This window comes from Lepisma saccharinum, chromosome 2 (genome assembly GCF_977018435.1).
Source record: "Lepisma saccharinum chromosome 2, izLepSacc3.1, whole genome shotgun sequence".
Lineage (NCBI taxonomy): Eukaryota > Metazoa > Arthropoda > Insecta > Zygentoma > Lepismatidae > Lepisma > Lepisma saccharinum.
In genome coordinates, this window is record NC_139230.1 from 67,114,189 (window position 1) to 67,140,972 (window position 26,784).

A 26,784-nucleotide genomic window follows, 5' to 3' on the forward strand; every position below is an offset into this window, starting at 1 on the left:
TAGGAAATTCACCATTTCTGTACATGTTCAAAACTTCCCTGCGTAATATGCTCTTATCGAAATCATCAATATCGGTAACAGGCTTTTCGCGGCGAGGATTTTTGCCTGGTGATCGAAATACAGCACTCCCACTTGCACTAACAGATTTTTTCCCCTCGCTCACAATTCTCTGCACTGAACGCAAACTTACCCCGCACGCCCCGGCAGTCCTTTCTTGAGGTCTGGCAACATGGCACTCAGCTTCGCCCTCCACAATCGTTTTCTGCTCGGCCTCGATTTTAAAGTAATTGTACACGTTGTACACGATCTCACGTGCTTGCTTGTGTAAAACACAACGCTTCCTATTCAAAGCTTCCATTGTGCACACGGATATACCAAATATTGCTACTCCAATAGCCACAACCAAAACAGTAAATCACAGCGTTCAAAACTCCGCGCGCGGAAAGACAGTTGCAGATTCGACCGTACTGGCTCCAAGTCAGCGTTGCCAGCCTCGCACGGGAAACAAACGCTGCTCACTGAATTTATTCTGTAGGCTACTGGAAAGGGTAGTAGAATTTCACGCTTATCAGACATTTTATTATTTGCGTTTGTAATAATAATAATAATAACAAAATAAGGAATAATAACACCAAACACTTATTTCGCTGTTATGGTTCTGTTTACCAGAAAATATTTAGCTCGAAATGAATTCTTGGACTGTTACACGTATATTATTTTGTAATAAGTGCTGTAACTTTCCAGTTATTCGTTGTACGGTTGTACTTTCCATTTTTAATTCAATACATTACAGAATTACTGGGAACGATTTCTTTGGTTAGCGTTCTTATTACGCGTATGGATGACTATGGCAATAGGTATGGCAATAACACTAATATAATACAGATACATTGTTATTGTTACCCGTATTGATATAGCAATTTTACATATATAATAATACGTACAACAATAACTCAAACATAACTGTATGACATGATGGTTGCCGTTATAAAACATTGCATAAGATCGTGGTGGCTTGAACCCAATCTATTCAGTATCAACTTTAAATATTTTGTTTTTTGATTTCATGTTTTCAGTCCACTTTATGCACAGTAAGGCTAATCGGGACTGGACCTACAGTTTAAAGTGGGTTCCGAACCACAGTGTCATGAACCTCAACCGGGTATCGAACCCGGGACCACTTGATTGCAAGGCAACGACGCTACCACTCCGCCATGGGGGAGGCCCTTTAGATATCGTGTTTGCCTCACGGACCAGATAAAAGGCAAAACGTTCTCTGCAATTATTTCTGCAGGTTTTCACGCGTTTTACTTTCCGTCCCAATTACCCACACCTTTTCCTATTTCGATACAAACAGCTGTCCCTTGCCTCACCGACAATGTAGACTTTGAATTTGCACTATTTATTTGTTTGGAATGAGTTGCAAGGGAATAGGTACATAATGCTTGGATTGCTGTCCCTAGTTGTGGTGGTTACATTTTACGGATGGTTTCAGTACTTATAGCTAGGGTTGGCAACGTTGCCTTTTCTTGCTACTGCGCACCCACTTTCCACCCGCCTTCCCAGATGCTCTCAAGTCTAGTCCCGGGTTGGAATCCTGGCCTGGGCATGGTTGTATGTGAGTGTTCATTCATCAATTTCATCATATCATCACTCATCACCATCTTCGCAAATTAGCCAAAAGTGGCACAAAAAGCAAAGTAAAATAAAGCAAATCAATCAAAAAACAATGTATTGTTATTATTACTATAAATAATAAAATCTAAACAATCTTCAAACACCTCGCGACAAAATTCAGCTTAAGCCAATTATAGTTACAAAAATTGTAATTTCTATTTAGGAACTGTAGGTACAAAATAGGAATAGTTTTTGGTTTTCCTTTCATTGCTCTTTATGAAAGAGAGAGAGAGAGAAAGTGCCTTTTCCCCTCCCTGCCTCTCCCACATAATGATATATCCAAGATTCAAGACAGATGAAAGCGCGGCTGTGTTTACTATCTTCCATTTCATAAATGTTTGAGAATCTCTTGTCATCAAATTACGGTTTTGCTATCCATGAAAAATTCGTTACGTGTTAAAAGAACGATAATTCATGTTTGCTTTCTTCGCTCGCCTGCGCGCCAGATGGTCAACTGCTTCACAACAAACAAATTTTCGTCCTTCCTCCCTTGCAAGCGATTGTTTTGTTTCCCCTCAGTTACCCACCCCACCCCAACTTCTCTCCCGTCAGCCGTGAACAGTAAACAGCGAATGCCTACCTTCAACTATCTCATATGAAGATCCGTTTCCATGTGTAGGTAATCGTTATACTTTTTTAAAATAATTTCGCTGTTTCTTTGACATAACTTGTGTAGGTTCGTCAGGGACTATTTACTGTGTCGGAGCTCTACGAGGCAGTACAAGCTGAGACCCAAGAGAACTGTGAAGACTGCCAATCTCGTGACGTAATCTGTTACGTCAGAGATACGTTATAGAGTAAGCCACACAAAAACCAACCCATATGGCCCTCCTTTTTTTCCCTTCTTCCTGAGATTCGACTTTCGTCAAATGTATGAAGGAGCCTTAATGCAAGTTGTAACGTGAAGGGTGATTTTCTTGTTGATGCGTTCTATGTATTTGTTCCACGTAACATGTCTAGTAAACGTACCATTTCAGGCTTTTTCAAAAATTGTTAGGAAGAGGCCCAATGTTCGCGAAGAAATTTTACATTTCGTTATTTGTAATAGTGCAGCAGAAGGGACTTTAACGAAGACGAAGTTGTTGTGCACTTCGAGTTTTGTCCTGTAGCAGACGGAAGATATAATGTACTACGTATTTTGTACCTCCATTGGTTACATTGAAAAGGTTCAAAAATTGTGTTTTAAAGGCAAGGTAATTTAATTTTGTATTTCACTACATAGTTCAATAAGACTGCAACGTGTATGTGAATGTTTACACTGTATGACCACTTTCTTGGAGTAGAAGACTTAATACATATCATCATGGACGTCCAGGGGGAGGGCAAAGGGGCACAGATTCCCTGCAAAATGAATGCCAATCTAAAGTTATATATTTCACACTATAATTTAATTTGTCAGTAATTTATGGCGATTAGGGGTGCAGTTACCCCCCTTTTTTTGCTATTATTTCCCCCGCACTATGCTAAACCTTATCTACCAAGGGAAAGTAAACTGTCCTTGACCCCCCCCCCTTCCAGTTTTGAAAGATTGCATGCGTGTTCCATGTTTTCCTTACTTTCAGCATCGTACCCCTTAAATTCCTTTCCGCACCCCCTCAGCACCCCTAGATGAATAATCCTGGCGCCGGCGCTGCTACTGCTGTTAATGAATGTTGTGAATGTTTGTCTTTTTACCCTTCTTGTTGTTTTGATTCTGGTGTGTCGAAGACTGAATCTATCTCCATCCTCATAATGTTGATTATTTTATGTAAAAATCAACTATATACTTCTGTATTTTCGTATTGTATTTATTTTTATTTTCTGTATGTCCCTATCCTGCCACATTTGACTATTCGCACAAAGAAACACTCATGTCCAAGACACAATATACACTAGTGAATTGTATTGTGCACAACCCATGTGAAGGCTGAAATTTATTTCGAACATGACTGTCGGCATTCATATCTGTGTTTATTTTATTTGACCTAAATTAGTATTTTCGGGATATAACGTTGAAATACTCGTAGCTATGGTGTTCGCAAAGAAACACTCAAGTCAAAAAATTAAATTTTGCAGAAGGCAGTTTTTTATATTAACATTACAGGCATGATACACATGTTGGATCATCATTGTTAAGAATATTTACACACGCCAAATATATATATAAAAAAATATTTTCTTCACTTGATTCAGTGTGACGTAAATGAAGGCAACAGGAAATCGCAGTTTTTGATTTAAGTGTTTTTTCCGAACACTCTAGATATTATATGGCATTACAACTTTTGCTACCTAGTTGCAATAGAACATTTCGAAAGCTTTTCTCGTTTCTAAACAAAAATATTTTAATCACAACGTCTCTCTTTCTGGTCGGCTTCTGCAGTCATTGCATTGCAAGGACAGGATTATATTCAGAAGTTAACAGTTTATTCATGCAATGCTCCCTTGTTATTTTCGTTTATTTGAAACTTTGCAAATTTTTCTGTTCGAGCAGAGTTCACAAGGAAAATAGGAACAATGGGACAGTGCGTGTTGCTTCTATGAGATTCTGGGCAGAAATAATAGAAAAGTTGTTAGTGATTGTAAGTAATGCTGATGTTTTGCTATAGGTATGATTAACACTCATAATAATATGACGCGTCGCGCAAAAGCCCGCGAGGGCCAGGGCCTACCTATCGACTGCCGGCATTACTCCCCCCTGCCAAGGTGGAAGATCATCTAACCAGTTACGGGGTGACGTGTGGTCAGCACGACGAACCCCCGGTCGTTGTTTTAGGTTTCCATGACCGGGTTACGCTACTCATACGTAGCTCCCCAATTTCCTCACGATGGTCCATACACAGGCCGAAATCTCAAGAGAAAAGTTGTTACGCTTCCCCCAGGAGACCCAAACCTGCGCATGTCCCGTAACCAGAGCCCAAAGCTTAGACCGCACGGCCACGGTGCGGGTCCCCATAATAATAAATATAACAAATAATGGCAGTAATACAGAGCATTCCCTGACATTCGCTACGAGACTCGGCGGCAAACGGCCCGACATCAGCGCTTGTCTTTCCCGGTGAACGGGTCCGCGACAGTCGCTTATATTAAACCTCGTAAACACGTTTAGAGTAACAGGCTCAGTTCTGAATAAAAGGGAAAGAAAAATGGGGAAATAAAGTATACAAAGACAATCCGCACACCATCCGTGAGTTAAAAGAGAGTATTGTACGAAAAATCGGGAGAATTACAGTAGACGAACTTGCACGTGTAAATGCTGATCGGAGATGCCAGGAATGTGTTGCAGCAGAGGGACATCATTTTCAACACCTTCTGTAGTCAAGGTTAGTACACAATATGAAAACTGTAATTTTAATAGCCGACTCTAGCGACTGTCGCTGACCCGTTCACCGGGAAAGACAAGCGCTGATGCCGGGCAGCTTGCCGCCGAGTCTCGTAGCGAATGTCAGGGAATGCTCTGTATAACAAATCCGTTACTATTTAAAATTAACTTACCTGTCTTTCCTAATAGAAAATATCTGGAATTAATTGGATCAGAAAATATTTAACAAAATACAAAACTACAACAATTAATATATCGAGGAAGATTATAATTGTGGTATAAATAGCGTATAAATCGTAACCCACTGGGTTAACACGTGATCAGAAAGTGTAATCTTGGTTGGACCTACCGTTTAAAGTGGGATCCGAACCACTGTGCAATGATCTTTCACCAGAGATCGAACTCTGCACCACTTGATTACAGCGTTACCACTATACCCCATCGGGGAGACCCCATATACTACTACATATCTTTTTTATTTATTGCACCATACACATAACCATTATGTAATGTATTCTCGTTGTAGAGATTTACCTACAGAGATAGAAAAGTTACCTAAAGTTTCCAAAATACAGATCCAAAAATTTATTTACGTGAGAGACGAAATTGTGAAGTGCGGAAGAATCATTTAAACTTGGCAAATATTTTCTCCTTCTGACGTATAATTTGCATGTTTCGTAGGTGTGAGTTTTGTTTTTAAATATTAACATTAAAATACGCGTATGTACCATTTTTTTATATTGTACCGTACATTTAGATGTATACTTTACATTTTCTTTTACTTTGCTATGTGTGATGACACATACTTTTCTAATCAGATAGAGGATTTAGAACAACGTTTGTGTGGAAGCCAATAGTAGCTCATCTTTCTACTCAACACACACACAAAAAAGGAATGCATACAATGCAATTGTATAAATCTAAGCGGACTTGTGGTTACGTTTTAGTAATATGAACAAAGCATCATGCGCTTCATTGGTACTTAGGATCTATTTAAAGCGTTTTCGACAAATGTGTTTCTTTTGAGCTACCCTACTTTAATATGCGACTGAAACCAACGTTGCGTTTAATCATAAGGAGCGTTTCTTCGATGTCCAGCCGTTTCCTCCACTTTCCCGAGGGTTACCTCTTTTATCGTTTTTCTTCTGTGGTGGATCAGGGGGTGGCCCCACTCGTTCAGCTGCGTAGCTGGTTGCCTATCTTGGCTTGCAAAAGGGCCTGCGGCTTTTCAACCTCCCTCTCCCCCTTCCATCCCCCGTGTGTGAGCAGTTACGGCTATCGTCCGGTTAGTATGCGATTTGTGATGAATGGAAATGGGTGTTTTTTAGCAAACCTGGAGGAAGGGAGAAAAGAAATGGATGGATGGAACTCCCCCCCCCCCGCATCTAACGCCGCATTCTTGTGGCAGTTGCAGGGTATTGCGTTCCACTCCCTTTCATTTCCATCTTCAGGTTCTGCACAAAGGAAATTAAATAGTTCCTGGAAAAATGTTAAATATGCTTAAGAATTGGGTGAAATGTACTTGGGATATGAGATAAAATCTTACCAACTGCCTCAAATTACGTGACTAGTTGCTCCTTGCTTTGGGGGGGGGGGATAATGCCTCTCTACTAATACATGGAAACCGGGAAATATGGTATCGCAATATTTTATTCAGAAGCATAAAGTCTGCTTTGTTTCTTATTGCAGTTATTCATTTACCTTCTTTTGCACCTACGACCGTGGGAAAACCTTAGATAACGCGAAATTTATCATCACTGGTCTTATTTTTTGTTCCTCAGAAAATATCACAACATACAAGATATTTTTTCATGTTTCTACCCTCCATTTCTCTGGGGAAAATATCAAGTTGATTATAATTTTTCTACCTGTAATTAGGCATTCTCATGAATAAACATAATATATAAATGTCATAATCATTCCTTTATTGCTTCTAATTCGTTGAATAATTCCATTCTGTTATGATTTACCATCCATCTACCAATGTTCATGACCTACGTTTATCTAAAACATTTCCAAACAATACTCTGAAATCGGAGGTTTGCTACTTTTATTCATCTTAATTTATAGTTCATCCTTTTATCTTCATGCCTCGTAACTAAATCATGAAAGAGAAGTGCAGAGCACAACTTAGGCGTCTGGACAAAAATAATTCATCAATATGTTTTCCACAGATTGATGTGTGTGGGTGTGTGTGTGTGTGTACAAGCGAGGAGGGAGAGAGAAAAAAAGTAGGGAGGAGAAATTGCGAAGTGCAGAAGAATCATTCAAACTTGGCAAATAAACTTTTGGTTCTGACATTTAATTTGCATATTTCTTAGATGTGTGCAACGAACCAATAGACCTATTTATTTTTAAAATTTAACTTTATATTTGCGTATATATATATATATATATATATTTTCAATACATCATGGGTGAAAAATTGTGCATATTGCGGTGCTTTTCAGTAAAATTGATTGATTTGGTTTATTTTACTTCGCTTTTCTTACACTTTTGGCAAATTGCGAAGATGAGGATGAGTAATAGTATGATGAAATTGATGAAGGGGCACTTACAAAAAAACACCAATGCCTAGGCCTGGATTCGAACCCGCCACGGAGGCCGGCTTTTTCAGCAAAAATCGGTATTATTTGGGAAAATGTGAAAATATTGCAACAGCATTTGCTGACCAGGAATTTTGTCAAGGGGAATGATATATTTCCTGGGAGAACACGTTTGTTAGTAAGTACTGGGTTTCATGAACTTGTTTATTAAATTATTCATTATTTTTCAAATCAGGTTTGATAATCGCTCTGTAGAAAAGTGTTGATTCAGGACAAGTTCTTTACTGTGCATAAAGTGGACTTAAAACACCAACTCAAAACCCAACTCAAGACAAGTTCTATGATTTCATATTTTTCTTTGTTCCATATCGCTGGATATAATTTTCTTGTTTCTCAAGTTAAGTGGAATTGAAAGTTATATTTTGTTCGAGACACAAGCCAGTTTTTGCGCACACTATCCATACACCGGAGAAAAAATTTCCACACCCCCAGCAAACAAGACCCTTTGAAAATACGTAGAGGGGAATTTGTTGAGATTTTATAAGATAGATTAAGCTAGTAACAAGTAAATATTCGAGTTTGATGCTGATGAAACCACTACCATCTGGAAAATTTCAAAACTATATTTTAAAAATACAATGTTTTGATGTAACGTTAAGTTCATTTATATACGTCTTTATTTTTCAGATCCTTTCAGAAGCCCTGATATCTGTGGAAGGCCAAAATGTGCTCGTAAGTACAATCAGTTTCCTCTTTAAATAGTTATTTCATATTCAAACTGTTCAAGTTTGTGTTTCGAAACATTTAATGAGTCGAACGAGACCAAAGCTCCTAAATTCGCGATGTATTCTTCCATTGCCTTTATTTCTTACTTTTCCATCCCTAACCACTGCCCATACGTTCCCGCTATGGTGTTCATAAAATGTGAATAAGTGCATTATATATTTTGCCATAATCACCAGCTTCTTGCCACTTTCGGTCATAAATCCTGAATTATATGGAGTTTTAATCCCACTTTTCTGCAGGGGCTTACGGGTGGAAGGCAAAAGTTTGAGAGTATGCAGAAATTAAGTAAAACGATGCGAGGGATGTTATGTTTCAATTCACTGGCAATTAATTTTGAGAGACTTTGTCTTTCTTTATCTTAAGACAAGGTGTGTAATATGAGAATCATGAGTGCATGCGGCAATGAAGAAATATATACCATGATCCTTTCTCATAAAAGTGCGTTATCCATTTACAATCAAGGAGTAGGTGTTGTTCTATTTAGTGGTCAAATTAATTGATAAACTATAACTGATAAAACGCAAGCAGTACCTTAACTGCATTAAATGAGCAAGCATATGGCCAACGAAACGTATTTATGAGAGAGTGCTCTTCTATACACGTGTGGACAGCAGAGCGTTATGAGAGGAGCTCAGAGGAGGGAGGGTGCTAGACAGGAGGCTTCGTCGGTTGCGTTCGTGCGAACTATCGTCGTATGATTCCTGAATACGAATGCAGTGCGGCACTACATTCATGGCAGAAGAAACGGGAGACGGTTCCGTGAAAAGGAGGCTGCCTTTCCAACCGATTTTTTTTACCTCTCAGCACAAGCTGCTCCCCACTCCTCTGCTGCTTACAGACTTTGAGGTATAGTGTGCCGGCGGGAAGCTCACATTCGCAAGGAGAGCTCGCTGGCAGTCACAAGTGCAAACCATGGTTGTTCAAGGTCCAGAAACCCATAAATTCAAATAGGTTTCAATTTAAATTCGGTACAAGTTGCATATTGTTTCATTGAAAAAAGGTTCCTGGACCGTGTTTAAATTGGTCCAGAGAAAAGGTTCTTGGACCGAATTGAAATACTTTAAACACAAAAAGATTTTTACGGTCTAGAACCCATTTACACTTGATGTTTTTCTCTCCCGGACGGGAATTGAATTTATTCACAATTCCTGGACCTTTATCCAATCCCTGGGATTGTTAAAGATCCAGGAATCCATACATTCTAATCAGGCACATATCTAGAAATATATTTCGAGGGGTGGGGTCTGAACCAAGTGTCTCAATATAATAATAATAATAATAATAAATAAAAATATTCAAATTAATTAATATTATATTTTTATTACATGAATAGGTAAGAAGACGGGTTAAGGATAGTGATGTAACAGCACCTACTCATTATTTAGCTTAATTATAGCCAAGGTCGAAAAAAAAACGTAAAAAAAATTACCTCCCTGACAAGGAAATTGATGTCACATAAATAAAGAATTGAATATTGAATATCCAAGAGGATGTTAGATCCAGTTGACGAAAAGTAAAGTTCCTGGTAATATTTTATGTATATTATTGTAAGTAGTGACAGATCTTGCATAAATCGTCTTTGGTACTGTCATTCAAAGTCGTATGATCCCAATATAATCCTCTCCTTCAAATTAGTTTGGCTGAAATAAATAACCCTCGATTAAACAAGTTTATTTTCATTATTTAATTTATTTTATTATTTTCATTATTTAATTTGTTATTTTATTATTTTCATTATTTAATTTTAATACTTAATTAGTCTTTCTGAGGCGTTCGGACCCCCTGGACGTCCCCTAAATACATCCTTGATTCTAATGGGTTCTATTGGGTTCCATTCCAAGAACCTTTTTTCTCGCACAATTTAAATTCGAACCAAGTTGCGTATTGTTTCATTTCAATACGGAACTTGGACCCCATTTAAACTGATCCGAAAACAAGTTCCTGGATCGGATTTAAATTAATCCGGAAAAAAGGTTCCTGGACTGTATTTAAATTCAGCCGGAAAAATAGTTCCTCGACCAAATTTAAATTCAGCCGAAAAAACCGTTCCTGGACCGAATTGAAATTGAACCGGAAGAAAGTTCCTGGACCGAATTTAAATTGATCCGGAAAAAGTTCCTGAACTGAATTGAAATACTTTACAGATAAAAAGGTTCTTTACCGTCCAGAACCCATTTACGTTTGCTGATTTTCTCTCCTGGACCGGAATTGAATTTATTTAAAATTCCTGGAGCTTTAACAGCCAAACCTCATCTAGAGCACCGAACAACATCGTCAGTGTCTTACAAACAACAACTAACTTTAGTTCCATTCGAAATCCTCTAAACTTAGCCTATAGTATAGTATTATATCGTGAAAGAGATATAGTCGAGAACTGGTGTTTTGTGTAAAATGAATGTTGTCGCCTTCTTTTTTCAGATGTACGCTTTCGGACATTTTTGTGAACTTAAGAAAAAAAATATTCTCTGCATTTAAAATTATTTAAAACTATTATGAGCAGTTTGTTGATTTGAATTATATCCACCTGCTAATCATAGATGTTTGTTAAAATTATTATGCGAATTAAACGTTTAGCTTTTGGGATGAGGGGGAGGGTTCATTGTCATTCATTGACAAGTTTAGGTGTAAACAGTGAGTGAGTGCTTAAGTGTATACAAGCGCTTTCTTTTTGGGCCAGGCCATTGATAGATTCAGGTGGCCGGATGAGAACGGATGAAACATGTATAAAATTTGCACAATGAAATATGCATTTCCTCACAATAATATATATGAAAGTGGTCCCGGGTTCGAATCCTGGCCTGGGCATGGATGTTTGTGAGTATCCATTCATCAATTTTAGCGCATCATCACTCATCCCCATCTTCGCAAATTAGCCAAAAGTGGCACAAAAGGCGAAGAAAAATAAACCAATTCAATCAATCAATCAATATATGAAAGTATTCACTGTTCCGCTGTTACCTCTACTGAAATCCATGCGTAACTGACTTGATTCTGATCTGAATATAAAGCAAAAGATTTCCTATCTACTATTATGTTCTGTAAGAAACGGATGTCTTGACGGTAGAACCACACAGAACTCAAAAATCCCATCCCCGCAAAATCAACTAAAATTTATTTTCATGAATATAATATAGATAGAAGATAGTAAGCTTTACCTAATATTAATACAAGATGATCGATGAAGTGTTGAAGACTTAGACACTAGAAATTGTCATATTGTTATAATGTATGAAAATTGTCTACTAGGTGTAGTTTTTGATTCCACTCCAAATTTATTTTTTACTTCCAAGTAAAGGATTTTCAATTGAGATTTGTAATTCAGGCATGTATATTGTTCCATGTATTACATTTCACAACATGCTTTCTTCAGACTTTGTAGGGCCTCCCCGATGGCGCAGTGGTAGCGTCGTCGCCTTGTAATCAAGGGGTCCCGGGTTCGATACCCGGTGGAGGCACAAGTGGTTCGGATCCCACTTTAAACTGTAGGTCCAGTCCCGATTAGCCTTACTGTGCATAAAGTGGACTTAAAACACCAAATCAATCCAATCCAATCAGACTTTTTAGTAGTTACGTAACTTACATGCACGCATAGACCTCGATCATTTCATGGAGATGGAACAAGAGGGCACGACCCTACCCCACCCCCACACCTCTCAGCGCCGTTCTTCTTCGTGATTAGCATAAAGTGGCAGAAAAGCTAAGTAAAATAAACTAAATCAATCAACTTATCTCCGTTCTGGTTTTCCTGAATTATCGAAATAGCATTTCTCGTACTTCCAATGTCAGTACTTTCTACTAATTTCGTGTTCACTTTTCCCTCCACCTGAGTAAGGGGAACAGGCTGTGACTGAGACTGCTAATTAAGTTTGACCCAAATGTCAACCTCAGGCTAACGAGGCTCTGGCGTCTGGGCTCAAAGCTAGTCTAATCCTCTTTGAAGCATGTGTTTTGTCTTGTCCATGTGTGCTTGTGATTATCCTTTCATCTTATCAGTTTTCATCACTACTTTCGCGATTAGCCCAAAGTGGCAGAAAAGCGGCGTAAAATAAAACAAATCAACTAATTAGGTTTGAATTATTTCGTCAAATATGTTAATTCTTGTTTTCATGCTTTACGATATAGCTGAAAATATGTACTTCAGCAAATATGCAAAATGCTAACAAATTGTAAATCGTCGTGTGGTCTATCCAACTTACTACGTGTAATCTTGTAATATTTGTAAGCACATTTTTATTGGCTGAGAACAACTGTCGGCAATGTCACTGCATTTTATTACATTTGTTATGTGTTGCTTTGTCTTTGATGAATCGTTTATTTATTCCATCTACTGAGCGATTCAGACTCATTTATCATCACTATCACCGCATTTTTCTCAAAACTGTCAAGTTCTCCTTCTGAGTAAACACACGGACTAATCGATTGTTGTCACGGGGCAAACGGACTTGCTGTTTTGCATGTGGAGCAAGGCAAACGAGTGTGGCATGTTCATACTTCTTTCCATTTTCTGGCGAATTTGCTTTGATGGGTTAAAACTGAATATATCCCGACAGAAGGAATTTTCACACTTTCTGCCACATTCCAGATTTGATTTGATTTGTGTCATTTAGCGTTGCTTTTCTGTCACATTTGGCAAATAGCGACGATGAGGATGAGTGATAATATGATGAAATTGATGAGGGACACACACAAAGAACACGCATGTCTAGGCCGGGATTGAAACCGGGTCCCTGGTATTCCATATTTGAAACTGGCAACCTCAAAATTTACGCTACCCAACAAATTCCGTGTACTTAAAGTTGAATTTTTCTATGTACTGGCCTCATTAAGACAGTGTTAGAGAAGAAAATTTTCAGTGGTTGCACACAAATATTAACTTTGTGAATAAAACGGGTTACCTGCGCTTCAACCCAATCCCTTCTAGAAATTGTATTGAAACATCTGAAAATAGAAAACGTTTTATCGCACGTGTTTTCCAGGCGATGGTTCCCTCCCACCCCGACTTAATAACGGTGATTTTTCGTCGTTTAAGATTTGATGGAGGTGAAGAGATACCCCTGGAAAAAGTACGATTTCATAGAATGTCAGCCATCACAATTTCACTATTTTTTCTTACTTTTCAAACCGGCTGTGAAGCTCACTCAGGCTCTAATGAAAGGGTATCTGGGGATAAAGAGCGGCCGTGGTTTGGAGTTGATCACATCACCTCCACAAATGGCCAAGATCGAGAATGTGTAGGACCATATCTCCACTCCCTCTATGTGCCTTCGTGGCATGTTGCAATGTGCATGAAATAGCTTTTACATATATGTCAAAAGATCAAAACTGGCAGAAAAGATTGTCATATAGAACGAACGAAAGAAACACTGACTTTTTCACTTTCCAATTTCAGTAATATCGGTTCAAGAGTTGCTAGTACCTGATTTCATCATATGTACTGACTCTGAAGTCCTTGATTTCCAGTAATTGTGTGGGAATTTTTAGCCACCGAAAATAAACGTACATTGTGCTAAATTAGCTGCAATTCGAAACAGATGCAACAAAAACATTCATTAACATAATCGTGTACGTTTATCTAGGCTATCTGCCAATCAGAGGAAAATACTGTTCTTTGAATCACACTTCGCATACAGCAATCAAAACAGATCTCTGTATTTTTCTTTTACTTTTCATCACAGTAATTTTAGGCAATAAATGACAAAACTTCAAAATAATAATGTAAAGCTGAAAACCAGGGGATAGTTTCATTAGACCTACTTGAACAACATACTAAAGTCTCCCAAATTCCCATGTTTGCTTCGACCCAAAATTGTCACATAGTAAACTACCCTGCCGTCTTATACTCGTGTGATGATGTAACTGCAATCGAAAGAGACGTCTTCATTGAACGTAACAATAACACGCAATTGCCCTTTTCTTAACCTTGGAAGCAGAAATGTTAACTTGTAAATTAGATTTTTTGAACTTCAGTAACGTACTTTGTCAAATATGACTATATACAGCATCAAAAACAAGGTTGTTACAGAAATAAAGCCCATATTCCCACGAGTAGTTTGGAAGATGTTTGAATAAATTATCTTTCATAATATTGAAATTATGTAATACAGTATACGCATATAATGAAAAATCATAATTCAATTACTTGTTTACCAAAATTATCACAATTGTTTTAAATGCTAGTGACGCACGTGTTATTTTAGCTTGCAAGGACGGGCGAGGGTCGCTGACAACGCTGGTGCATAAGGCTTGTTAATGTATTACGCTTATTAAATAAAATTCATTGGCAAGAAGTGTTACGCGATTGACACCAGCAATCAAACATTTTTAAAGCGATGTGCAAAATTAAGTAATTAAGAATTTAAGACAAATGCTTGATATTATCTTCAAATTTTGTGTAATCGCTCTCCATTAAAATTCCCTTATAGATTACCATCTATATGTAACGGCAACACTTAAATATTTAAAACTTTATATCAGGTTGCTGAATGAATAGTATCCTTAATATCCATGCTCAATCTCCGCTCCCCAAATTAAAACATCCTTTGAATTTTGATTTTTTTTAAATTTGATTTTAAAATTGTGGGAGAGTCAGCACTTAGGCTATTTTGCTCCCGTCACATTATACGGGGACCAGCCCCTTATCATTACAAAGAACAACTCTAACGTTGCATAATTAAAAATCTTAAAATGTTATGACTTCTGTTAAAAACTGAGGCTGTAAAGGGGCACTCAGCACACATAAGGACAAAAGAACAGGACAATACAAACAAAATTATACTGGCCAGTCGCCAGAGCCTCGTTAGTCTTCAGTCCAGGGTGTACTAACGTGGAAGTGAGGTTGACATTTGGGTGTACTACGTGGAAGGTCACCCCTTACACCCCTAAACATCCTTTACGATAGGACTAAATATCAATATGATTGATTGATTGATGTGGTTTATTTTTCTGCCACCTTTGGCTAATCGCGAAGATGTCGGTCGATGAGTGATGATATGATGAAATAGCACTCACAAAGAAAAGCCATGCCCAGGCCGGTATTCAAACCCGGGACCGCTGGCGTCGTAACGCGCTGTGCTAAGCACTCCGCCACGGAGGCTAGCTTGTACGTGTGTGTCTCGCTTTCTTGATGTGAGAAGGAAGATGGCGTATAAAGCCGGTCGGGATACCGTGTCACCCCTGAGTTTGTAAGTTGCAACATGCCTATACTCTGTTCCGGCTACCTCTGGAGCAAGTAAACGAAAACCAGTCTCTGCGCAAGTAGTGACGCAAGACGAATTCACCAGTCCCCACATGTGAGGGAAATGGAATTGCGTGGAGGGGGAAAGCGACTGCAGTTACCAGCCTTCGCTTTGCCCACTCGGTTTCCTCCCCTTCTCTGCCACTATGCGCAGCCTTGCTCCAGAGATTGCTGGGACAGAGTGTAGATGTTGTATAGAAAGTAGTCGAGACCCTTGAATAAACCTCCCGGTCCAGCTGGTCATTCAGCGACAAAGCCAGATGGTAACGCCAACAAGGAAAATTCACTTTAAATTGTTATTTAGACGTGTGTGTATAAAATATGACTGCCCACCAGAAAACATTGTCCTGGGGGCGCTTACTTGTGTTGAGTCGCTACTGTTAATCGAATGATCGCTCCCAAATTATAACAGGTATAGTTCGAATATGTTCACAACCGATCTTGCTGTTCCGTATTTACAGCGTGAAAGAGCTAATCTCCCGAAGCCTCGAATCATCTGGCAGGGTACTATTGAGCCTCTGACGTCACCTTATCTCAGCATCTATCGCTCGCCCTCTTGCTCACCTTGTAGCGTCAAGACTCGCGAAGTTAGCTGCGGACGTTCTAAAAGTAATTTAACTCTACAACACATCTCTGGATGTAATGCCATATTTCAGGTAACAATTGTTTTGGAAAGGAGCATTGCTACACTACAGAGAGTAACACTGTATGTCCTAGTGAACTGTTTTATCAGTTTAGTTTTCGTGTAAAAGAATCTGATCAACGTTAGCACCTGCAAAAATAAATCGTTTTTACGTCTATGCCTGTTAGCTTACTGTGAGGTAGAAAGAACTTCGTGACAATGCAAGAATATTATAACAAGGTATAGGTGGTGGACATACAAACTAAAACACCTGGAACGGAGACACTAACCTTCATTAGTAAGGTGTTGGGCCTCCTTTGGCGGCCAGTACACCAGCAACACGTCTGGGTAAGGACTGATAGAGGTGAGAGGGATTTACAGTCATTCCTCCTGAAGCACGCCGATGAGTTCACATGTTGTTGGTGGAGGGAAACGTCGCTGTACGTGATCCTCCCGAAGACCCCATAAAGGCTCAATAATGTTTAAGTCCGGGAACTGGACGGGCCATGGCAGATGTTCATCCTCACGTTCATGCTCATCGAACCACTCTGTGACCTGTTTAGCAGTGTGTATCGGTGCGTTATCATCCTGGAACTTTGCAACACCATTCGGGAACAATATTTGTACCATAGGGTGCAGATGGTCCACCAGAATGGCCCTATAGTCCTTGGCAGTGACATGTCCCTCTAGAACGATCGATGGTCCTAAAGACTGCCACGATATTGTACCCCACACCATCACGGATCCACCCCGATGTTTCCCTCTGGGTACTCATCAGTCTAGTTGGTATGCTTCGTGTAGACTTCTCCACAAGTAAACTCTTCCAGATGTCGGAAAAACAGTGAAGGTTGACTCATCCGAGAACACGATCCGTTTCAGGTCATCTAACGTCCACGATTTGCGCTACTGGCACCAGTCTACGCGCATTTGGCATTGGTGCTAGTGAGCAAGGGTTTCGGTATAGTAACCCTGCCATGGATGTTGGCCCTATGAAGTTCTTCACGGATGGTTTTGGTAGAAGCAGGTTCAGTCAAGTGTTTATTCAATTCTGCGGTGACTTTTGCAGCGGTGGTTTTACGCTTTCTGGACACAATCCTCGTCAATACCCTCCTGGATGTGGTCCGTACTTTATTCTGGTATGCTGCCATGACCCTTGATACTGTGGTTCTTGATACGCTACAGATATTCGCAGTCTCCGTTACTGATGTACCGGCGAGACGAGCACCAACAATTTGCCCTCTTTGGAACTCTGATATGGCCCCATTCTACTGTGGGAAACCGAATATTCGACATGCAGTCCAGCTACTACTGTGCCAATGTGACTGACAGGCACACGCCTACGCGCTTGAATTCCCCCGAGCGAGCCCTCCAGCGTCGTGTTCTATAATAACCGGTGTTTCAGTTTCAATGTCCACTTGCATACACTACGTAAATTTTAGAAAAATACCTAGTGATTCATGGTAATGGTAATTCAAATCGAATCCACTACGATGGTTGAACGTGTTGAATGGTTGACTCATGATTGTTATCCTGAAGGTTCCGTCCTCGAGATCGAACCTGGTCATGCAGTGCTTCTTTGTTAATATAACCCACATCCACTATATCGCGATTAGCCAATGTAAGCAGAAAAGCGACGCAAAATACAAATCAATGGGCGTGAAAATTATACTCGCTTCTTTTCTAAGGGCCTGTTTACGATATGTTCAAGCCTATTTGCCCTCCATATTTTATAGGTTCTAGCATGTACAAATCCGCTCCAAAGTGGTCATCAATTTAGATTCGAAATTATATTCACCAAAGTTGGCTGCATTTACACTGTATATCGCGCAAAGTAAGAGTGTATGGGAGAACAGAGTAGTATGTGCTGTTGAGATCGAGCACTTCGTTGCTCCTTTGAATGGGATTTTGAATAATTTATCTTAATAATTCGTGAATAGGGTTTTCCTCAAAAGTTGTAAAAAATACTCTAGTTTCCTCCTGCGTTAACAAGAAATTCAACGAGAGTTGTTTAATTCGTTACGTGACTTAGGAATTTCCCTCACTTTCTTACAATCTGGGAAAATCAGTTTCTCTGTGACTGGTGCCCGAGTTATTCTCTCCTGGTTGCTCTTTCGCTGTTCTTTAGAGACGTCTCATTGCATGTATCAAATTCAACACCGATTCTTGGGACACCTATTTCCTTCCCGCAAGAGCCATGGATAATGCCGATACCCATACCTGTAACCACCTAACCCAAGTTTGACTCCTCTTCCTTTACTCTCTGAACAAGAGCCACACGATCATCGCCGTGGCTGAATTTCCTGTTATTTCCTCACGAGAGATAACGTTCTTCTGCAAGTATTTCGCTAACGCAACTTATTTTGTCTTTCACAACAAATCCTCTGAAGTTGCTATGTTAAAGGTCATAAGTAGGGCTCGGAAGTTGAGGAAAAATCCTTTTTTTTTCCTAGTGTCCGAAGACGAGGCCCAACATAATATATGTTCATTTTGGGTCATTGTAGGGAAGAAAAAGGTGGGGTCTATTTGTTCTTTTTTTACCTTTTTCGGCAGTTTTTGGCTTATGGGTCCTTTTTTAGCCTTTTTTTAGGTCTTAACTGCTTTTTTTGCAACTTCACCTTCTTTCGACTACGTTTTTACTGCTCATTCTCAATTCGAATCATCATCAGTTCATCATCTCTTAAACATCCTTTCTGTAGTAAAGAAATATAAAAAAAGAAAGAAATAAATATATTTGAACCATCCCTGAAACGAGAGAAAAACATTTTTGGACGACTGAAGCAGGTAAGGTACAGTGTGTCTCAAAAGTTTTAGGGCAACGACATTTTAAACTAGGCAACCCAATTTACACAAGGCGTTGGTGGGTTGCGTGTAGAGTTAGGCTCAATTTCAGGGTTGCCACATGCACAATAGATATTTATAAAATACTCAAAAGGAATAAAACAAGTAATATTCTATAAAATTATTAAAAATATCACTATTATATCGCAAGTGACAAAATTCTTTCTGAAAGAAAAAAAATAGGTTTTCTAGTATTTCATCGCTGATGAGTCTACAGAAAGGAAAAGAGGTGAGAGAAAACGAAAGGTGACAAAGGAGAGGAGAAAGAGAAAGCGAAAGGAGAAGAGGAAAAGTAGAGGAGAGAAGAAAGAGAGGATAGACGAGGAGAGGAGATGTAGTGAGGAGAATGGAAAAAGATTCCAGGAGAGATAAGGAAAATGGAGCAAAGAAGAGAGAAGAGGGGAGTGGAGAGTAAAGTAAAGGAGAGAAAAAGAGAAGAACGAAAAGAAGAGGAGAAGAGTGCAGTGGAGTAGGAAATCTAAGACAGGAGAGGAGATACGAGGAGTGGAGATGAGTGGGATGGAAATAAGATGCGAGAAAAGTAAGGAAGGCGATATGAGATAAAAGGAGAGCGAGCAGAAGGAGGGGAGAGGATAAGGAGAAGAGAAGAACAGAAGGGACTGAAGAGAAGAGGTAGTTTCACAAAATATCGTGTCAGCGTCAAGAATTGATGCATTGGTCAAATTATCGACATGAAACATTCAATAACATTTTGAAATGTATTTGAGAATGTATTAGATCGGTTCGAAATACCTTTTGGCTTAGTTCAGAGCAAGGTAAAATATTCCATGTAAGATCTTTGATTTTACCTGCGATTATATCACTAAAAACATGAATGTAATTTGAATATTTATAAGAATTATCCAATTTTTGTCCACTTCTCGGTTCGTTGAAATTGAGATTTTGTAATTTAATATTTCCTCTCCCCGCATCGTTAATTCAAAACTGAATCATTCCGTTTCAAATGGCGTGGACAATGAACACAATGGGATAGGTCTAAAACTTACGAAAACTTTCTGCCACCGGAAGGGTTTGAACCTACGATTATCAGTTTGACAGTCCTGAACGGTAAACACTACCCTACAAGCTGTCGCTCCTGAAATTAAGTAGAAGGAGCTGACCAATGTGAAATGTAGATGCAACTCCTCTCCTACATATAATGTGCAAAGAATACTTGTTTGTAACAAAAAAAAAGAAGGTAGCACGACTCGGCGAAAACATTTAATGGAGAATTGCACATGATGAAAACTTTTCATTCGATATTTGCGGAGGTATCCTTGCATTGAACTCGAGTGGGAAAAGGGGTAAAATTAGTATGTCCTGAATTGCCACAAATATAAATAGTTATTTCATTAATATTTGTCAATGTCTTTGAAGCAGTACACAATTATCGTTAGAGTATCATAATTCACGATCTTATACATAAAAATATCCCTTTGAATGTATGTCAATTCATTTACGAGTATTTGTTTATTTTTTTTATAAATTCCATATGCACTATAGGCACTATACACTGCTATTACAACTAATATTACCATGCTCTTGTTTATAATAAAAGGACAATTAAAAAAAAGAACACCTAGTATGGAGGATCGAACCTGAGCCCATTGTTTCCCTTCGAGCAACAGTTCTTAATTATTCTGTCGCGTGAATATTGTAAACGTTATCCTGCAAAAAGAAGTTCAATACTCTGATATAGTTCTGTACTTCTAGAATTACTCTATACACATGCATTTGAAATTTTACTCTGAATTTATTTCTTCGTTGTTAGTATATCTAAGCTTGTGAATATACTTTATTTGTAATTTTATAACGGTTACATGAACATCTACGAAATAGTTCCCCGGGTTCGATACCCGGTGGAGGCACATAGTGGTTCGGATCCCACTTTAAACTGTAGGTCCAGTCCCGATTAACCTTACTGTGCATAAAGTGGACTTAAAACAGCAACTCAAACCAAACCAAACGAAATAGTTCCTTAAAATAAACTCCGGTTGACCAATTTGCCAATATAAACAAATGGAATACAGATTGTCTTCGAGCTTACATTGTTAAAAAGGAGCGGATACACGTATTACTATCCCAATACCTATTCAATAAGATATCTTGTTTGTCAGAAATTATGACTTAAGCTATTGCATGTTGAGCAAGTGCCCACCTAACCGCCTCTGGTGAAATCTATCATTCTTCAGATTCTCTTTCAAATTCGACTCTGGGCACTTGTAACTTGCTGGGTGCAGACACTGTGCATCGACGCACAGTGTTTTGCGATAAGAAGCGACCTTGAATAGCGTGAGTGAGTAACTTTGAACGCGAGCAAGCTACGCTACCAAGCTTGTTTGCCTTTGAAAACCAAGTCATTTTTCTTTCACCGTTTCCGAACGCGATTGCTATTGTAGAAGTATATATTCTCTCAAAAGAGCACGAAAGGAAATTTGACCAATATTCTCCCGTCGTTTAAAACCAAATATTATCTATTAAACAAAAAGTTCACGATTGTCAATAAACCTATCTGAGCATAAGGGGGATGTAAATAATAAATTTAATAGAAAGATTCTCCAAAATTTCTCCCCCACTGTCTACGACAGTACCCAGGGAGGGGGGCATGGTTGCCATGCCCCCCTCGAACCCTGAAATATATTTAAATGTGAACCTATCAATAACTACGAAAATAACATCGTCGATTTTAGAAATGTGTAAAAATTTCAATTTTGTTCTTACATAAATGAATCTGTTTCTTGCGCAAAAGCCTTCAGATTGCAATATTGGGTAGTTCTAGTTTTATAATCATTGATGCAAGGCTACCAGACGTCCGATTCAGCGATTTAGTCAGGACAGTGCGTTACTTTCAATCCCTGTCCTGACTTTTTCGAACTGCAATCGTGATGCGAGAATGTCTCTTTATTATTGCTTTTTCTTAACTCACAATTAGATATGTTCTTTATTGTAATAATAATTCCTAGTACGCAACATTTAATTTATAAATATATTATTTTCTAAACATAGAATTATCATGACTTTTCAACGGCGCTCGCCCTATTTGAACTATTTTGTAATATCTGTCTCTCTCTCTCTCTTTAATAATAATAGTAATCCTTTGCGCAACAGCCCCTCTCTCTCTTATATATATATATATATATATATATATATATATATATATATATATATATATATGTGTGTGTGTGTGTGTGTGTGTGTGTGGGTCTGATCAGCATTTACGCCCCTTACCGCCTTTACCCCCCAGGGTTTCCCCCAGGTACCCATGTTATTCGACGTTGGGTGCCCGGGGCGGTCCCACGTTCGAGTCTCCTTACGAAGTTTTATTTTTTTTTAAATTCTCCTGTTATTAAACAAGAGCATTGTGACATCATATGTAATAGCAGTGTAGAGTGGCTACATTGTTCTGTATCTGGAATTTACTAAAAAAAATTAAACAAATAAATGAATTGACACACTTTGAAAGGGATATTTTTACGTATAAGATCGTGAATTGTGATACTCTAACGATAATTGCGTACTTTCAAAGACGTTGACAAATATTAATGAAATAACTATTTATATTTGTGGTAATTCAGGACATTATTATACTAATTTTACCCCTTTACCCACTCCAGTTCAATGCAAGAATACCTCCGCAAATTTCGAATGAAAAGTTTTCATCATGTGCAATTCTCCATTAAATGTTTGCGCCGATTCGTACTACCTTCGTTTTCTTTGTTACAAACAAGTATTCTTTGCACATTACATGTAGGAGGAAAGTTGCATCTACAATTCACACCGGTCAGCTCCTCCTAGCTATTTTAAAGAACGAAAGTTTGTAGGGTAGTGGTTACCGTTCTAGATTGTAAACCCGATGATTGTAGGTTCAAACCCCTCCGGTGGCAGAAAATTTTCGTAAGTTTTAGACATATCCCATTGTGATCATTGTCTAGGCAGTGTGAAATGGAATGATTCTCTTTGGAATTAACGATGGGGGAGGATAAATGTTAAATAACAAAACCTCCATTTCAACGAACTGAGAAGTGGAGGAAAATTCTTATAAATATGAAAATTACATTCATGTTTTTGGTGGTATAATCGCATGTAAAATCAAAGATCTTACGTGGCAGATTTTATCTCGCTCTGAACTCGGCCAATAGGCATTTCCGACCGATCTAATATACATTCTCCAATTCATTTTAAAATGTTATTGAATGTTTCATGTCGATATTTTAATCAATGCATCAATTGTTGACGCTGAGACAATATTTTCCATAAATACCTCATCTCTCCTCTCGCCTCCTTTCATATATCTGCCATTTGAAAATTCCGATTTTGTGCTGTCACAACGATTCGAACAAATGGTGCTTCGTATGATAATTGTGCTGCCATTTCTGTTCACTGCCTTCTTCTTGGATATACAGTAAAACCTCGTTAATCCGGACCCCGATAAGCCGGACTTCACTTAATCCGGACAGGCAAAAGGCCAAAACAAAAAAAAGCAGAATGCAAGGTTTTGAATGTGGCTAGAAGTCGACAGGAGATCTTCTCAAAGAAAAGGCAGTCAACCACTGATGAAATTATGTTTCCCGCAGACTTTGTACTGTACTGTATAGTGTATTTAGGCCTATGCCCTTTAAATGCACCATAACAAACGTGTTTTGTTGCTGTAAACGGAGTGCAGTTTCTGCTATTCTTTTTGGTTATTTCAGTTAATCCGGACTTTCGTTAAACCGGTCAACTTATCCCCTCATTTGTCCGGATTAACGAGGTTTTACTGTATTGTAGACAGCTTCTTGTTCATTTTCGTCGGACCATGTAACTTCTTAATACATGGATTATTCGTAAGTCTCTAGTTTAAAGTACACTGCGCAAATAATTAGGGGATCAAGAGAGGAGCAGAAAAAGACGAGACGAAAATAATATTCAACCCATGTTTATGCAAGTGAAAGAATATTCGGAGAGCAGATATCGTATAGTAGGTATTAGTGCAGGCAAGAGAAAGGCCCTACAGTCACGTGAAGCAGTGTTCACATATTGTGTGTCGCTACAGAGCAATGCATGTAGCAATAGAACAGCTGAGAAACGGACATGGTCACAACAGTAACTGGCCCCTTGTATAGTGTGTGATCTTCTCGAACGGCCAACATCGCTGAACACCTGCCTGTGTGGCGTGATGGATGAGAGCTTGTGAGATTCGTCGTCACTCTTGACTTAGGGCAATCTTAAGCTCTGAAAGACTTGAGGAAGGTTCCGTCCCAGCTGCAATGCGTCTGCCAAGCGCATCCCAGAAATGCTCAATGGGATTTAAGTCCAGTAAGCACACTGGCCACTCCACACGCCTCGTCCGGTACTATGTTGTCCACCAACAGAACTCTGTGAGTACGAGCATTTTATCGTTCATGAAAAAGAAAGAATGGCAAATTGCACCTGCGCACGGCATGACAAGAGGTCTGAGGATCTCGCCCCTAACTCCAAGAGCTGTCAGACTGCCAATTTTGGATGATGTGGAGGTCCGTCATCCACACCATCAGTCCAACACCACCAAAATAGGATGTTTCTTGCACAAAAGTAGGATTATTGCGTGTTCCACGCATAGGTGTTGTTAGGTAGGGGCTAGGGGGGCTAAGCCCCCAGAACCAGACATTAGCCCCCCCCTCAAACGTATGCGACATGTGCACAAAATAATTAAGTAAAGAGAAACTGCACAAAGAAATATAAACATTCTCATTAAACTTTCACTTCTTACTCTGGTGGTGTGGCAGACACACGAGGAAGTAATTTCAAATTATGTTTTGATAGAATACAATAAAAGTTAAAGAGTGCCTGTCCATTTTACGGGACGATATGTTCCGGGCACGTTTTCAAAGAAAATATAGCACCGGTATTTCTTCTGATCTTCCACCTTAGAGCGCATGGTAAACATTGTTTCATTGTAACCATAACGGCGTTGCATCCAGTGTTTACATAAATGTAGCCTTTCATCAATCAGTTACTACAACAAATGTGTTGTTCTGAACATGAAAAAAAGAAGCCGTCATGGGAGAGAGACTTGAATAGATTAGCAGTTGTGATAGGGAAAGAAAGAAGTGATGTTAGTTCCTGTGGATCTGTATTACGTGCGTGTCGCGATCACGTAGAAGCCATTCAATCGCGTGAAATCGATTTATTAAGTGATGACCACTACAGTGTTGGTGAAATCACTCCTTTCCAAGCTTTCTGTGCACGTTGCACCGCGTCACGCGCGGGATTTATTTGGATTTTCCATTGTACGAGGCAGGTGCATTTGAAAGTTGTGTTTGACTTTCCTTGTGACGGGTGAATCTTGTGGACCACTTGTAAGGATGCTGCTCCAGTAATCTCAGGTATCTCTTGAAGTCTCCAGATAGATTACTTCTGGAAATTCGTTGTTTCAAGTAACCCACATGCAGATTATCGTAGAATAATACGTGCTTATGCTGGTTATAGGTATAACAAGAAGAAATCTTAATCATATTTTGGAGATTGGAAATTATCGGAAAACCATTACTTGATGTTGTGCTCACACTGTTTGAGAAACAGTGGCGGAACCACAAGGAGACACACAAGTGCAATTGCTCCCCCCCCCCACTCAACTTCAAATTTTATACAAATAAAAATACATTTCGTAAAATGTTCTTGCTCGCTTCGCTCGCATTATCTTTTTTCTTACAGTCTTGTCAAGCCCTAGCTAGGGGCGGCGGGAGTCTGCCCTTGGAAATGGAAGATCTAAATGGAAAATAATGTAAAAGATGGTCTTAAATGCATGAACATTTGTTTTGAGGAAAAGGCTGGGAAAAATCCTGCGGACGTCCATCCTATTAATCGCATTTATACCTTCTTTATTCTAAAGAATAAATGTGTTCTTTAATAAATTTGCAACCATCTGTAATAGTGTATTTATTCCTTTTAACAAAAGTGATGCTCGATGGCAACACAATGTGGATATGATGTGGGGGTTGGTGACCCCTTTCCCAAGGAGAATGCCAGTGATGATTTTTGAAATGATAATGACATGAATAATTTTAGCCCCAGTTAACCCCCCAAGTGGACGGGCGAAACTCCACCTATGATTCCACGTTCCCTTTAGATTAGGGCACGTCGATTGCACTGATGAACAAATTCAAACTATTTTTTGCTCCTTTGAACGAAAATAGGTGATTATTTATAATTCGACCCCACTGAATCCAAATCTGAAAGTAGAAATGCTGTATCACCTATCGTTTTCCCTGGATTTTCATATTTTGTTTTTAATAAAAATTTAATTCCCTTTGTAATAATACATCGAAGTTTGAAATTATTTTTGTTTGTTTGCTCATTAAATAAGATTTAAATATTGAAGTGAATAACTATGAAATATAAAAAAATTAAATATATATATATAGGACCGATTTTTACTGTTCAATTAAGAAATTTCATGCAAAAAAAGAAAAAAAACACATTTTTACTCACATTTTCAAAATTTCTTTCTTGAACTCTGCCGTTTGTAACTGCCACCAGAAACCTCTTCCTTGAAGTTCCAACAGTAATCTGCTAACATAACATGTTCTGTACCGATTTTCCTGCATTTCGTTTCTCCATGACAGAAATATCCTGGTGAAATCTCTCGCCGCATTCGTCACTAACCGCGTCCAAGTGAAGGGGAAAAAGTACAAATGCGAAAGTAAAAAGTGAATTTTCAAAGGACATATTGCACCCCATGCGCTGATAACACTTCAACAAGTTCTTAACAAGTTTCTTGTAGTTGTCAGCTTTCACATTTCCAAGAAAATTACAGCATACTTGT

The 26,784-nt window shown here is 38.8% G+C and overlaps 1 protein-coding gene across 1 annotated transcript in view; it reads left to right on the forward strand.

The window, feature by feature from the left end:
- Window positions 1–26,784, forward strand: part of Apoltp (Apolipoprotein lipid transfer particle) — a 335,784-nt gene that overhangs the window by 46,603 nt on the left and 262,397 nt on the right. The window contains exon 2 of the mRNA XM_083117428.1: window positions 8,209–8,253. Within this exon, the coding sequence (XP_082973554.1) occupies window positions 8,209–8,253 (45 nt within the window). The remainder of the gene's footprint in view (window positions 1–8,208; window positions 8,254–26,784) is intronic.